Source organism: Triticum urartu, chromosome 5A, assembly GCF_056163025.1.
Source record: "Triticum urartu cultivar PI428250 chromosome 5A, HENAU_Tu73, whole genome shotgun sequence".
NCBI classification, from domain to species: domain Eukaryota; kingdom Viridiplantae; phylum Streptophyta; class Magnoliopsida; order Poales; family Poaceae; genus Triticum; species Triticum urartu.
In genome coordinates this window covers 668,049,830-668,065,779 of record NC_141877.1, presented here as the reverse complement: position 1 = coordinate 668,065,779, position 15,950 = coordinate 668,049,830, and the positions used below count along the sequence as shown (strand labels likewise).

General features: G+C 45.1%; 1 protein-coding gene and 2 long non-coding RNA genes across 5 annotated transcripts; 2 read left to right on the top strand and 1 right to left on the bottom strand.

Moving 5' to 3' along the window:
• The first annotated feature begins 4,011 nt into the window (after positions 1–4,011).
• LOC125529357 (uncharacterized) lies at positions 4,012–5,667 on the top strand. The gene is made up of 2 exons (XR_007292615.2): positions 4,012–4,211; positions 5,365–5,667. It is a non-coding gene; the product is annotated as an uncharacterized LOC125529357 (long non-coding RNA).
• LOC125529355 (uncharacterized) lies at positions 4,447–8,946 on the bottom strand. Of its 3 annotated transcripts, none has more exons than XM_048693769.2 (7): positions 8,810–8,946; positions 8,128–8,328; positions 7,768–7,826; positions 5,855–7,289; positions 5,669–5,781; positions 5,341–5,581; positions 4,447–5,236 (listed from the first exon to the last, which is right to left on the bottom strand). In XM_048693769.2, exons 2-7 carry the CDS (start codon positions 8,282–8,284, stop codon positions 4,680–4,682), a joined length of 2,562 nt encoding a protein of 853 aa, XP_048549726.2. In that variant the 5' UTR covers positions 8,285–8,328; positions 8,810–8,946; the 3' UTR covers positions 4,447–4,679. The 3 variants fall into 3 exon arrangements, with proteins under 3 accessions (XP_048549726.2, XP_048549725.2, XP_048549724.2); XM_048693768.2 differs by having other exon boundaries at positions 8,694–8,828; XM_048693767.2 differs by having other exon boundaries at positions 8,690–8,825.
• Positions 6,787–9,573, top strand: LOC125529356 (uncharacterized). Its single transcript, XR_015603069.1, has 5 exons — positions 6,787–6,923; positions 6,993–7,169; positions 7,271–7,438; positions 8,117–8,319; positions 8,556–9,573. It is a non-coding gene; the product is annotated as an uncharacterized LOC125529356 (long non-coding RNA).
• The last annotated feature ends 6,377 nt before the right edge of the window (positions 9,574–15,950 follow it).

Below are 15,950 nucleotides of genomic sequence, written 5' to 3'. Positions count from 1 at the left end.
TCAAAAAGGTCTAGAATTGACCTCCTACGCTTGTCGTTGCCGGAGAGTGTAGCGCTTTTGATAAGTGAAAACCGCTAAGGAAAACCTTTACTGTGGTTAATGTTTTCTGTTTTTCTTTTACTCTTTTAGTCCATTTATCAAATATCTTGTTGTTGATAGCTTGTTGGGAGGCCTCTCCTGCACAAGTACTGAGGTTAGGAAATGACTCCACCTTCTGAAATGAAAAAGAAGTTTACAAATATCTATTGGCACACTTCAGCATGTGAGAGATGACTGTTACGCACGAGATGACATTGTCCATCTAAAAGATCACTTACTCATGCTTGAAAAATTATGTGGTCTCTTTAGTATTCAGGTCTACCACATGATGAAGCCAAAAAAAAAAGTATTCTCTTTATCTTTGGTGGGCAAGGCATCGGAGTGGTATAGGTCCTGGGCGATCCGTAAGAAATAGATTAGGTCGATCTTTACACTTGGTTTTATAGAGAAGCACATCACTTCAGTGAAGGGGTATCGAAGAACTGGAACCCGAACTGACCGTTATTGGACGTTTTCCCTCTCCCACCTCCCTAGCTCCAACTTTCTATACCCACTTCTTGCTGCTAGTGACTTGTATCGCTGATTCCAACACGTGTATCCTTGTTCATGTTCGTGAAAAATTGAGAGAGAGAGAGAGAGAGAGAGAGACTAAGGGCCAGTTCTTTTGACGGCTTAAAAATAAGCCTCCTCCTCCCCAGCTTTCTCCATAAGCCACCTCCTTCATTCATTGGAGCTTCTGAACTAGTTATGGGATAACTAATTTAGAAGTCTCAACAAATTTAGGGAGCGGCTTATTATGTGCCCAGGCAACTTCATGAGGCAGATAAGTCACCCCGGGTCTCTAACTAAACATACCCCAGACAGATTCCAGGCCAGACAGCTTGAAACGAGGACACAAACCTCACTAATCCATAGAATGTTGTTTGCTTTTGGCAACTAACCCATAGAATATTGATGGAATGTTGTTGGCTTTTTTGCATAATTGGGTTGTGACGGTGTCCTAGATTAGGGAGTACTCATCACGTCGGCCTATCATTTATGGGTCGGGTCGAGGACCACCGACAACTGAAGAATACACCCCGGTCCACGTAAGATATGGCCCTCAGCATACTCAAAATGGAATACTCCGAAGACTTGGCGTATACTTCAAGGCATATTCAAATATTTGGCATATTTATCTCTAGATGCAAGTCCCATCCACAATCTATACAATACAAGTAGGATGTACGGTTTTACCTCTTCGAGAGGGCCTGAATCTGGGTAAATAATGTGTCTCTCTACTTCCTGTTACCATCAAGTCAAGATCACTAGCTCGGGGCCCCTACGTGAGATTCGCCAAATTTAGCTCCAACATTGGTAGCCCATACAGGCCTGTTGTGTGGTCGCAAAAAGCTCAATGAAAGCATTGATTGACGAACGGATCCACGCCGACGCGATCTTTGTGCCAGAGCATCAAGACCTCGGCTTAACTGAGACGCAGAAGAATCTTGGACCTCCTACACACCGTCAAGGCATAAATCCTAACAAACCAAGTCTGGTGATCGGATCCCTCACCGTATCTTCGGATTCGGCCAAGGATCTTCAAGCGATCACTGCCCAAGAGTCGGTTTCGCATCTGCCACAGGGCAATAGTCACATCTAGTTGGACCAAGCCTGGAGCTCATATCCAAAGACTCTCTGTTGTGACCCAATGAGCGCGGCCACAGAGTCTGTCCCGAGGCCAATGCTAGATCAACCTCGGGAAGTTTTCTCTAGGAAACAGACGCTAGATCGGTCCGAAATTAAATTTCCGCTCCCCCCAACCACCCCTACCCCAACGTTGCGTATTGCCCCCAATAACTTAGGGCCGACTGACGTCTGGGATTTGGCTTGCATTACACAAAAACCTAAATTCTTTTATATATTTGCCAATCTCAAGATGATGTGTCGGCTCAGTCTTTAGGAAGTGCTCATAGAGGAAGGGTGTGTGTGCGTATGTGTGTTCATAAGGATGAGTGTATGTGTGTGTAAAAGTGTTTATGTTTGTGGTGTGTTCAATAAAAATCTAGCTGAAATTATTTTCTATCTTTGCCAATAAATAATGAGTTACAAAAGGATTCGTTTTTTTCTGTCATAGTGGATTACTCCTTTTTTCCCCTTTTAAAAAAGCGGCATTCTATGTACAATATCTCGATCGAATTATGGAGGCCAAAATAAATAGAATAATGATCAATGGAAAAAAAATGAAAATATCCTTTATCATAAGGAAGGTCGGCGCAAACAATTTTTTTTAAACATAGTACAGATGCAAGTGCTCATATATACGCGCATATACTCACCCCCTATAAACACACACACGTACACCCTACCCCTATGAGCACCTTTAAAAGACTGAGCCAACATATAATCTTGAGATTTTACAAAGTCGCCGTATGCGCCTCGTAGTCAATGAGAACCTCTCCGCCCACTGAACGCACATCATCGAAAATCATGCAATAAACCTAGGATAAATGTGAGCACTAGCATTTGAACCCTGGTGGGCTATGCATATTACTGTCCTTCTAACCATCCAACCATAGATTGATTCGCTCAGTGCCAACGAATTGATTGCTAGCGCGTGGATCGACCAGCGAACATTTCGTTCGCTGGGGGTTACACAATCGAGTGAGGTGGCTTGGACATACGAACAAAATGAGCTAGGCCTAGATAGCAGTTTATTTAAAAAAAACATTATAAAGAAAACTGATACAAGAAAAAACAAAAAAGATTATGTACAAAAAAATAAAGTTGCCATGCTAAACTTTAAAGACTATCATCCTCTAGATAATTTTTTTATTTGGATAAATCACAATTAGATTACAGGTGTTGCCATTATCAAAAAAGGAAAAAAATTCCATGCCATAAAAATAAAAAATGTCATCCTCTTAAAAATAAAAATGTCATGTTATTGACTACTAAAATTCTATGCCCTGAATTAGAAAACTGCGATGCTCTTGATAATAAAATGCCACGCTCTTAATAATAAAACTATCGTCCTCTTATTAGTAAAAAATTCATGTTATTTATTATTAAAAATGCCATGCTCTTAGTAATAAAACTGTCATCAGCTCATTTAGAAAAATGCCATGTCATTAATTATCAAAATGGCATGCTCTTAATAATAAAACTGTCATCATCTTATTAACAATGTTATTAAATATTAAAATGACATGCTATATAATTAAATTACCATCCTATTATTAACAAAAAGTCATGTTATCCTCAGTAAAGAAATATAAGAGTATTTAGATTACTAAAATAGTGATCTAAACCCTCTTGTATTTCTTTAGAGAGGGAGTAATTATTAAAATGTCACTCTCTTAGTAAATAATGACATGTGAGAAATTGAAAATGGCATGTTTTAGAAGGAAAAATATATGTTATGGTTTTAATAGAAAAAAAGATTCTCCATGCCTATAATATATGCACGCGGAAAGTTTTTAAAAATCCCTCTAAAAATAGGGAATTTTGTTCTTTCCAAAAATGAAAAAAATACAATTTCTGGAAAAAAAATTCAAATTAATTTTTTAACTCAAAATACATAAAGATGTTTGACCATAAATGTATACAAAACTGTGCTTCAGCCCTGGTGGTATGTGTGCATTGGCTTCCTGTAGAAGGGCCCAAGTTCTATTCCCTAGGAACTGTTCGCCAGTATATCTGGGATAGCGAACGACGCCAGAGAGCTGACCTGACACATGGTTTGCATCAAGATTCGTGCAACAGCAGGGAATGTGTTCGCTGGAACAGCCTAAAAGTCTAACGGGCACTAGATAACATTTCCAGAAATATAATGTTCTTGTTCTTGTTTTTGTTTTCAAAAGTTTCTTTTGAGACATATTATTGTTTTTAAAAGTAGTCCAACCAGCCTGTAATTGGTTGGGCCCAACCGAGATCATACGAGGGACGTGGAATTGAGCCCAGCGGTGTGCAAACGGGCTTTTCTGACCTAGGGTTGGCCACCGGGCCGTATTTCTCAGAGAAAGGAAGGGGAGCGGCTGGCCGGGCGAGGGATAGCGAGCTCAGCATCCGAGAGGGAGCCGCCCGTCGCCGCCGGCGAGGATCCAGCGGCGCCCGCAAAGGGAGAAAAGAGGACGAAGAAGAGGAAGAGGCTGGTCTTGCCGCAGTTCCACCTGGACTCGCTTGCTTGCTTGGTTGATGCCTGATCCTTAATCCGACCTACTCCTACTGCTTAATTATGCCTATAGCTAGCTAAGTTATCTGCCAAGTGTGTCCTGTTCTATGATGTTTATTGTTTTGATTTGCCCACTGAATTTCCTTTACTTTTCATATGATGAATCAGTTCTGTTATGTTATGGGCATGACTGGAATGGATGATATATGATGTATATTGGTGTTGATTATGTGCACACTGTGCTAGCTCTCAACTTCACTGAAAAGGGTATCACTTTGATTATATTTTGCACAACTAACTGACACTACAAGTTACACAAATCACATATGCACACACCACACAAATCACAAGGACAACATCCGAACCGTCAGCTGCACACTATCAAGAAGAAAACCTCACTGGCTCTTCCCTCCCAAACATGTTAAAAGCTACTTACAATACTCACATTAGCAAGCACACAATGCTCTGAGTTGATCGCCCTGATAGACTATATCCACAAATCATAAGCGACATCTTCCAACAGTTCATCCAGCAAGAATTCCCATATATCCACAACAGTCTCCTCGCTTTCCGATCGAAGATCCATCCAAGCTCCCTCTTCCAGATCCACACTAACTAGCTGGTTCAATGTGCTGGGAAATTGGTAACAGAGATGGCCCTCAACGTGCTTATTTATTTCTGAGATGAGGTTCTGTCCCATTGGAGGTGCCTGTATGTTTTGTCTGACAAAAGATAAGCAATGGGGGTTTCCAAAGTGTTTCCCCTGAATTGCTGTTATAGCTTCACAGATGCAGTCAAAGAAGAGCATGAAATCATCAGTTTGATGATTGCCCTGATGTAGCTCTTCAAACAGGCAAGGGCTGATCAATTCATCTTCCAGATACCATACATCTAAGTTCTGGGATGTGCATAGTTCTGATAGCTCCAGCACTGCTTGTATGTAACCTAACCTGACATCCTTGTCCTCCCAGAAGATTCCTTCTTGGTCTGATCCATCGTCTGGGTAGTACTGGTGGGGACTCGAGACATCTTGGCGCAACTCACCTGTAGGTCATTTTGGGAGATGAAACCGTTAGATTAAAAAACACTTTGTTTTTCTGAAGGTCAATGGTTAGCATACATCAGATTTTTTATCAATTGAATATTACATTGTATTGGGCTCTTATTTTCAGGGCTGTCGACATCTTCATGGAAGAATGGATCAAGAATAGACACAGGACTGGGTTGCTCTTGCTTTTCACAGTTTTCCTCTTGTGATGTTGGTCCAAGTGATGCGCTTCGTCTGGGAGTTTCTGGCTCTTGGTGCTCTAGCATCTTGACAACATTCTCAGGGGAACCTGGATAAATCTCAGCATGCTCTTTACTTGGTTCTGCTGCTTCTTTCGTTTCCTTCAATGCAGACATTCAAAATTTTCATTAAACTAGCACATCAATGGAAACTAGATGAAATAGCAATAAATATTGTCTTGAACATACTGGGGGTGAGTTATATTTGTGTTGCTCTGCTGGAATGCATTGCGCATTCCGAATTGCTTGCGAGTGATCCAGATTGTCAGTTTCTTCAATACAACCAGTATCAGGTTCAACGTCTGCAAGTATTCATATTCTATTAATATAATATCCATGTAGTATTTGATAATTTTGCATCCTGTAATCACTCACCTTGTTGCGTGTCTTCTTCCTTGTAATAATATCTTTCTCGATCCGCTTGTTCAACCGTTGCTTCACTAGGACCACATTCAACACTCCCTGAATCTCCCTCTGTTTTATTTCCTTCTTCTGCAGATTCTTCCCCCTCAGCCTTGTGTATGGCACAAATATTTTTATCTTCCTGTGAATGTTCAATATACTCTTTTACCCTTGGGGTATTCCCAGGTGATGATGGGGTACTGCATTGAGGGAGGGAAAGCATTCCTACCAAGGACCTTGAGACCTGAACTGCTGGACTTGGATACTTGCCAGTATGAGTATCGTCCTTCAGAATTTCTGTTAAATGTTTTTTGGCTTCTGCGTAGAAGTTGGATGCATCCTTTGAGGTAGATAAGTCGCTGTTGAAACCACCTACTGAATGATTTATTTGCTTGTGTTTACTGCTGTTTGAAGGTCCAACATCATTTTTATCAGTAGCTGGAGGGGCCTGTCTGGAATCCTTTATAATTGTAAATGAATCTCTGAGCAAACACGGATCTCTTTGTACATCATCTTCGTTCATTGGGGGTCTTCCTTTTCTAGTTTCTCCGGTCACGATTCTGAATCTTCTCCTGACTTCCTTAACTGAAAATGTTGAACATTCAGCTGCACTGTATTCTGGAGCTTGAATTCCACCTGTTTGCCGATGGAAGGATGTCGATGCAGTTGCTTCTGTAGGATCAAATCCTCTCCTTGGATTTGGCTTCAGTATTACTATTTTGTTAACAGGCTGAGAAGACCTTCCTTCTGGTGCATGTGTTCTGCTTGATTTATCTTTCTTCCAGAAGAATATATTCCTGCTCTCTTTATTCTTTGTTTTGATAGCCAACTCACGCTGATTTGAAGCCTTTGTATCTTCGGCAATGTTAGTTTTTTCAAGCATTTTCTTGGGCTCTAGCCTGGCCCCTACATGTCTGTTGCAAATATATTTGTTGTCAACAAGCTGCTTTTCCTCGCTCACCGGTGTTTTCTGATAATCAAGGTCACGGGGAGGATTGTTATACTCATTAAGCTTTGTATGGATAATGGACTCTAATTCAGGGTATAGTTCACTCTTATTCCTGCAATCATCATGCGGCCCTTCATCATGGTACTTATAGACTTGTCCCAGGAAATCTGACAAAGCAAGCTCAAGGCCATCTTCTTCCGCCTGTTCCATGCATTTTGAACCACTGGGATCCAGGGACCCAGAGGAGGAAGCAATGCCTATGTCTGCGCTGGGATCTGTGACTCCCTTTGGTTTGCTGTTCGGCGTTGTTCTTTTGTCCAGACAGACATCATGTCCCAGGTCAGCCAATATCCTTTGAACCTCGTCGTTTGGGATCTTCTTCGAATGTTTTGGCTTGCCAACCTCGCCCTCCATGAGTCTTTTGACAGTTGGTTTCGTAGTGCTGCATTCCTCCGTGTTCTGAGAAATACAGGACCAAAACATCAGTTGTCTCCAGGAAACAAGTTTCGACATGCAGCGTAAATATTACAACAATAGAAAAGCTTGAACAGAGTCTGTACTGCATCAAGAGGACTGAATGATGGTAGTTCAGTACAAGCCCATACACAGTAAGGAGGTTCCTTCAACTGCCCAACAATGCTGTATTTATGAAATCATATCCGGACTGCTGTTTTCTAAGTTTATTACTCAACTTATATTAAACTGTACTTTGCTTCGAAAACTTTTTGGCTGCTATCAGAATCAAGTTGGCACTTTTCAAAACCACAAGTCACAGCGATTTTTGTTATGCAAGTAACTTGATATAGCATCTGCTGCATCTGGGTGGAGTTGTGGTTTTAACGAACACGCTATGTGATCTACAGTAAACAGTAATTCATATGTATTTTTCTCTCGTAGAACTGCATGTTTTTCATTTGATATACAAAAATTAACTTACATCCCTGTCTTCATCTGTTTCCTCAAAGTCCCTAGACTTCTTTCTCAAGTGCCCTCTTCCTGCAACCAAGCAGGCTGTTAATCCCAATAACAGAATTTACAACAAGAAGCTTGAGTGATGTATTTCCTGAATGCCTTAAAAAAATTCAGTTAGTTCTAGAGGGATCAGTTGCTGGTTTGTAGCATTAGAGAATTGTGAAGCGAAGGATGGACATCAGAAATGAAGATAGTACTGTCATGAAACTGAATTGCTGTTGCACTACCCACTTATCTAGATCACTACTACTCCTTACTATTCTGTCTTTACTCTTCGCATAACTAATATAACTGTGGTTTACAATTAAATTAAGAGAAGCAGTACCAGCAAAGCCACTGAAGGAGTGCCTTCTGCTCCCTTGCTTCCTGTCGAGGATAAGCTTGGGGTCGCGGCGGGAGTAGAACATGCGGATGAGGCCCCAGGTGCACCCAACATTGTTCTCTTGGATTTGTGAAGCCCGTCTGTGGCTCGTCTTCCCCATTCTCTCGGTGGTTTTCTTCTACCTGCACTCTGAAGGTGAAGTACCTGGCAGAAGTATGAGTTGTTCAGTTCATGGTGCTAATCCTCAGCAAACGTGAAGTACCCGGCAGCAAGCAAACGTGGTTGCAGAAAATGCATGTGTCTACTCTGCAGTTAAATCAACGTATAACAGAATTTTACTACTGCTGGGTCTAGTATCAACATGGATTAGAATTGAACTACTTTCACTCTGGTTTGGTTCTGACCCTTGTTCCTTTTCTCTGCTATTGTAGTAATCACAGAAGAAACGGAGCCGGGGATGCAAAGCCACCGCAGAGACAACTTGTATCATTATGGTTAGAAAACAAGAGGGAAACCCAGCCAGCAATATTACAAGGCAAGAGTATAACAAGAAAGAATTGCTCACTGACAATCGCGACGGCGCAGCAGGGAAGAAGATGAAGAACCGCCCGTAGCTCCGAGCCGATGAGGAGGAGATCAGCACACACAGAGGACTAGATAGAGGAGTGCAAGGGAAGCAACCAACCATGAGAGGTCCTTCAGGGCATGTCTCTGGCCATGTGAAGGGATGCCATGACCAGCTGGCTGCCCTGAGCTGCGGAGCAGGCGGCGGCGGCAACGGCGGTGGAAGGAAGGAAGGAATCAGAAGAAGAAGCCTTTTCTTGCTTGCTCGCACTGGCCAGTCAGTGGCACGCCATCTTTTCAATCTTCTTCCCCTCTTTGTGCTTTGTGGAGCTAGCGTGGAGGGGCATGCAGCAGCACAGCTATGGCGACGGACAGGTGTAGCAGCAGCAGCGGCACATGCCATGGACAAGCATCAAGGTGACCACGGCCCCCCCACACACGCACAAGCAGCAGGCAGGCACCAGGCACGCATGCTTTTTCCCCACCCCTCTGCTCTGCAGGGAAAAGTGGCAGGATCAGAGCGGTTGATAATTGTCCTTGAAGCATATTTATTCCTGTAGCAATGATCCAGCCTTGTGGTAAAAGCATCGTACCATCAATTTGTTTATTTTGTGATTTGTTGGGGGGCACATTTTTCTGCCAATTCAGCGCGACGGTCGGGCCAGACTAGTTAACGGCATCATCAAAACAGTTAGCATTTTGGATCGGTGTTTTTGCCACTGTGAAATCTTCAAGTCGGTGTGACATGTCGGGTTTTGTAAAGTGGTGGTTTTTCGCAAGTCGTGCCGTAAAAGTGATGGTTCTGTGCATTTAACTATGAAATATGTCAATGGTTGTGCCACATGCTTCATGAGCGGAGCTAAGTTTCTTTACTTGTGCCAGACTATTTGTGTTGGTTGTGCACTGGATGCCACTCATCGTCCTTTATATTCGTTTGATGCTAAATTTTAAGTTAATAAAAATACCATTTATCAAAAAGAAAGTACTACATCTCATTTCCGTTAAACACTAGTAGGGATACTGCACACACAGGAACAGGATACAACGTGAGCAGCAAGCATGCGCACGTGCCTTGATTTTTCTGTTATATACTTGCCCTGGTCTGCTGATTATGCGTGCATGTCACGTACGTGCTGTGGCTGCGATCGATGGAGTACGTAGTGTAGCCGGCACACGTAGCTACAGTACAGTGCACGCCAATCAACCCTTGGAAACGACGGCTCACATTATTTATCTTAATATTAATTAGGTTCTCTAGCTAGCGACGCCTTGTTTGTGCTTACTTACTCCACATCAATCCAGGGTGTTTGTCTACCTCTTTCGATGCTGCTTCATGTTTGTTGTACATGATTATTATCGTTACTATGGGACGGAGGGAGTAGAATACACTGGTAAATAAGGGTTGCAAACTAAGCTGAGGAGCTTGATTGCAATCTTTTTCTTTCTTCACCATTTACCCTCGGTAATAATGTTAGCACCCCTGACGACCTGACCCCACCTGCGCAGGAGAAGATGGTGCGGCCCAGCCGCACCCGACGCGCCAACACTCGCTTCTGCGGCCCAGAGTGGCACAACGGGTCCGGCCCAGCGACGGCTACTACTTAAGGGCATCACCCTCTCCTTCTGGCTCATCAAGTGGATCACGGAACCGGCGGCGGCACGAACCCTAATCCTTCCTATTCGATCCATTCTTGTACTCGATATTGTATCCTGGATATATTGCCACCGAGAGAAATACTAGATCGATCCCCTTCCTTATTCGTCCCTAACATCTGGTATCAGTCACCAGAAATCCACCTTCCCTCCACCCGATCTGGCTCACCTCATCGAGACCAGAGGGATTCGTCACGGCCACAACACCATCGAAGCCATGGATCCAGCAGCGAAGGCCTAACTCGACAAGCTCACGACGACAATGGAGGCCAACACCGCGGCTCTCACCGCGGTCACCTCCCGCCTGGATGATCTGGTTGCCTGGAGGCCAGATCTGGAGCGTCGCGTCTCCGATCTGGGCGACGCGGTCATTGCTCTGCAGCAAGCGCGGCCAAACGCTTCGATCTACGGCGCCACCGCCCGCGCTGCCCACCGACAAGTTGGGCCAGGCGGGAGGCGATGAGGACGCCCCTCAAGGGTCTAAGGACCACGGCGAGTTTCATCTACAGCAGGGGGGGGGGGTGTCGTTCGAGACGCCGCCGCCACTCCCGGCCAACGGTCAGATCGAATTCCTGTCTTCCCCTTTCGCTCATGCTAGTCAAATGCTCGCTGGCTTGGGACAAGCCCATCCTTCCATTTCGTTTCCACAGTTCTCAGGCGAGAACCCGAACATGTGAAAGACGATGTGCGAGCAATATTTTTCCATGTTTGCCATCCACAAAACTTTCTGGGTTCCCATGGCCGCCCTCAATTTCACAGGGGCTGCGGCCATTTGGTTGCAATCTGTCCAAAAGAGACTCAATAGTTTCGATTGGGATTCCTTTACTGCCCTGTTAACCACCCGATTCGGTCACGATCGCCACCAACTGCTGATCCGCCAGTTTTACACTGTTAAGCAGACATCCACAGTAGCGGATTTTATTGAACACTTTGAATTAATCATTAATCATCTCAGTTCTTACTCAGATTCAATTCACCCATTTTATTTCCTCACTCGATTTATGGAAGGACGACGGGCGGATATTCGAGCGGTGGTCATGGTCCAGCGACCACCGGACTTGGACACGGCGTGTGCTCTGGCACTGCTTCAAGATGAGGTGGCGGACAATGCTCACGCCGAAGCGTAGCGTCCCACTCCAGCGCGACCGCCTGACGCGTCACATCGGCTCAGCGTGCCGCTGCCACTTCCTCCCCCGCCATTGCGCGCGACACCACCAGCACCAGCCGTGGATCGCCGCGGCACGGACGCCGCACGAGCCGACACCTCCAAGATCAAAGCTCTACGCGACTACCGTAGGGCGCGCGGCCTCTGTTTCAAATGCGGCGAGCGCTGGGGCCCCGACCATGTGTGCCCAACATCGGTCCAGCTCCACGTCGTCGAGGAGCTTCTGGAGCTCTTCGGCATCGACTCCACAACAGAGCCAACTCAACCAGAGGCTGCCCAGGACGGGGTAGTGATGGCCATATCCAAGACCACTCTGACGGGAGGCGTATCACCCAAGGCGTTCCAACTTCGCGCGTGGATTCAAGGGCGTGAAGTTCTGATGCTTGTGGACTCCGGCAACACCACTTCCTTCATCAACGAGCAACTTGCCGCATCCATCCAAGGCGTCCAACCGCTACCGCGAGCGTATCAGGTGTGGGTGGCGGACGGAGGAACCCTCACCTGCTCCGCTAGCGCGCCAAAATGCCAGTGGTGTTCACAAGGCCACCAGTTCACGACGGACATGAAAGTGCTGGCGCTGGGCACCTATGATGCGATTTTGGGCATGGACTAACTCGAGGAGCACAGCCCCATGACCGTGGACTGGCGTACCAAGCTCATCGAAATTCCCTCTCCCATGGGGCCAATCCGTCTCCGCGAGCATGAGGCGACCTCTTCCAAGTGTTGGGGAACGTAGCAGAAATTCAAAATTTTCCTACGTGTCACCAAGATCTATCTATGGAGAGACCAGCAACGAGGGGAAGGAGAGTGCATCTACATACCCTTGTAGATCGCTAAGCGGAAGCGTTCAAGTGAACGGGGTTGATGGAGTCGTACTCGTCGTGATTCAAATCACCGATGATCAAGTGCCGAACGCACGGCACCTCCGCATTCAACACACGTACAACCCGGTGACGTCTCCCACGCCTTGATCCAGCAAGGAGAGAGGGAGAGGTTGAGGAAGACTCCATCCAACAGCAGCACAACGGCGTGGTGGTGGTGGAGGAGCGTGGCAATCCCACAGGGCTTCGCCAAGCACCACGGGAGAGGAGAAGAACTTGGGAGAGAGGGAGGGGCTGCACCAAAGGCATAAGGGGTGTTGCAAGAGGCCCTCCTACCCTCACTATATATAGGGAGCCCAGGGGGGGTGCGCCAGCCCTAGGAGATCCAATCTCCTAGGGGGCGGCGGCCAGGGGAGGTTTCCCTCCCCCCCAAGGCACCTAGGAGGTGCCTTCCCTCCTTGGGACTCTTCCTTAGGGTTTCCCTTTCACCCTAGGCGCATGGGCCCTAGGGGAAGTGGCGCCCCGGCCTACTTTGGGCTGGATCCCTTCTCACTTCAGCCCATGGGACCCTCTGGGATAGGTGGCCCCACCCGGTGGGCCCCCGGGACCCTTCCGGTGGTCCCGGTACAATACCGATGACCCCGAAACTTGTCCCGATGGCCAAAATAGGACTTCCTATATATAAATCTTTACCTCCGGACCATTCCGGAACTCCTCGTGACGTCCGGGATCTCATCCGGGACTCCGAAAAACATTCGGTAACCACATACAAGCTTCCTTTATAACCCTAGCGTCATCGAACCTTAAGTGTGTAGACCCTACGGGTTCGGGAGACATGCAGACATGACCGAGACGTTCTCCGGTCAATAACCAACAGCGGGATCTGGATACCCATGTTGGCTCCCACATGTTCCACGATGATCTCATCGGATGAACCACGATGTCAAGGACTTAATCAATCCCGTATACAATTCCTTTTGTCTATCGGTATGTTACTTGCCCGAGATTCGATCGTCGGAATCCAATACCTAGTTCAATCTCGTTACCGGCAAGTCTCTTTACTCGTTCCGTAACACATCATCCCGTGATCAACTCTTTGGTCACATTGCGCATATGATGATGTCCTACCGAGTGGGCCCAGAGATACCTCTCCGTTTACACGGAGTGACAAATCCCAGTCTCGATTCGTGCCAACCCAACAGACACTTTCGGAGATACCTGTAATGCACCTTTATAGTCACCCAGATACGTTGTGACGTTTGATACACCCAAAGCATTCCTACGGTATCCGGGAGTTGCACAATCTCATGGTCTAAGGAAATGATACTTGACATTAGAAAAGCTATAGCATACGAACTACACGATCTAGTGCTATGCTTAGGATTGGGTCTTGTCCATCACATCATTCTCCTAATGATGTGATCCCGTTATCAACGACATCCAATGTCCATGGTTAGGAAACCGTAACCATCTATTGATCAACGAGCTAGTCAACTAGAGGCTTACTAGGGACATGGTGTTGTCTATGTATCCACACATGTATCTGAGTTTCCTATCAATACAATTATAGCATAGATAATAAACGATTATCATGAACAAGGAAATATAATAATAAACAATTTATTATTGCCTCTAGGGCATATTTCCAACAGTCTCCCACTTGCACTAGAGTCAATAATCTAGTTCACATCGCCATGTGATTAACATTCACAGGTCACATCACCATGTGACTAACACCCAAGAGTTTACTAGAGTCAGTAGTCTAGCTCACATCACTATGTGATTAACACTCAATGAGTTCTAGGTTTGATCATGTTGCTTGTGAGAGAGGTTTTAGTCAACGGGTCTGAACCTTTCAGATCCGTGTGTGCTTTACAAATCTCTATGTCATCTCCTAGATGCAGCTATCATGCTCTATTTGGAGCTATTCCAAATAACTGTTCTACTATACGAATCCAGTTTACTACCCGAATAATCTGGATTAGTGCCAAAGTTTGCATCGGCGTAACCCTTTACGACGAACTCTTTTACCACCTCCATAATCGAGAAAATTCCTTAGTCCACTAGTTACTAAGGATAACTTTGACCGCTGTCTTGTGATCCATTCTTGGATCACTCTGGTACCCCTTGACTGACTCATGGCAAGGCACACTTCAGGTGCGGCACACAACATAGCATACTGTAGAGCCTATGTCTTAAGCATAGGGGACGACCTTCGTCCTTTCTCTCTATTCTGCCGTGGTCGAGCTTTAAGTCTTAACTTCATACCTTATAACTCAGCCAAGAACCCCTTCTTTGACTGATCCATCTTGAACACCTTCAAGATCATGTCAAGGTATGTGCTCATTTGAAAGTACCATTAAGCGTTTTGATCTATCCTTATAGATCTTGATGCTCAATGTTCAAGTAGCTTAATCCAGGCTTTCCATTGAAAAAATCACTTTCCAAATAACCCTATATGCTTTCCAGAAATTCTACGTCATTTCTGATCAACAATATGTCAACAACATATACTCATCAGAAATTCTATAGTGCTCCCTCTCACTTCTTTGGAAATACAAGTTTCTCATAAACTTTGTATAAACCCAAAATCTTTGATCATCATCAAAGCATTCATTCCAACTCCGAGATGCTTACTCCAGTCCTCAGAAGGATTGCTGGAGCTTTGCATACTTATTAGCATCTTTCAGGATTGACAAAACCTTCCGGTTGTATCACATACAACCTTTCCTCAAGAAAATCGTTGAGGAAACAATGTTTTGACATCCTATCTGCAAGATTTTATAAATAATGCAGTAATCGCTAATATAATTCCAATAGACTCTTAGCATCGTTACGAGTGAGAAAGTCTCATCGTAGTCAACTCCTTGAACTTGTCGGAAAACATCTTAACGACAAGTCGAGCTTTCTTAATGGTGACATTTACCATCATTGTCCGTCTTCCTTTTAAAATCCATCTGTACTCAATAGCATTACGACCATCGAGCCGTTCTGCCAAAGTCTACACTTTGTTTTCATACATGGATCCTCTCTCAGATTTTATGGCCTCGAGCCATTTATCGGAATCCAGGCCCACCATCGCTTCTCCATAGCTCGTAGGTTCATTGTTGTCTAGCAACATGACTTCCAAGACAGGATCACGTACCACTCTGAAGTAGTACGCATCCTTGTCATCCCACGAGGTTTGGGAGTGACTTGATCCGAAGTCTCATGATCAATATCATAAGCTTCTACTTCAATTGGTGTAGGTGCCACAGGAACAACTCTTTGTGCCCTGCTATACACTAGTTGAAGTAACGGTTCAATAACCTCATCAAGTTTTCACCATCCTCCCACTCAATTCTTTCGAGAGAAACTTTTCCTCGAGAAAGGACCCGATTCTAGAAACAATCCCTTATTGCTTTCGGATCTGAGACAGGAGGTATACCCAACTGTTTTGGGTGTCCTATGAAGATGCATTTATCCGCTTTGGGTTCGAGCTTATCAGCCTGAAACTTTTCACATAAGCGTCGCAGCCCCAAACTTTTAAGAAATGACAGCTTAGGTTTCTCTAAACCATAGTTCATACGGTGTCATCTCATCGGAATTACGTGGTGCCCCTTTTAAAGTGAATGTGGTTGTCT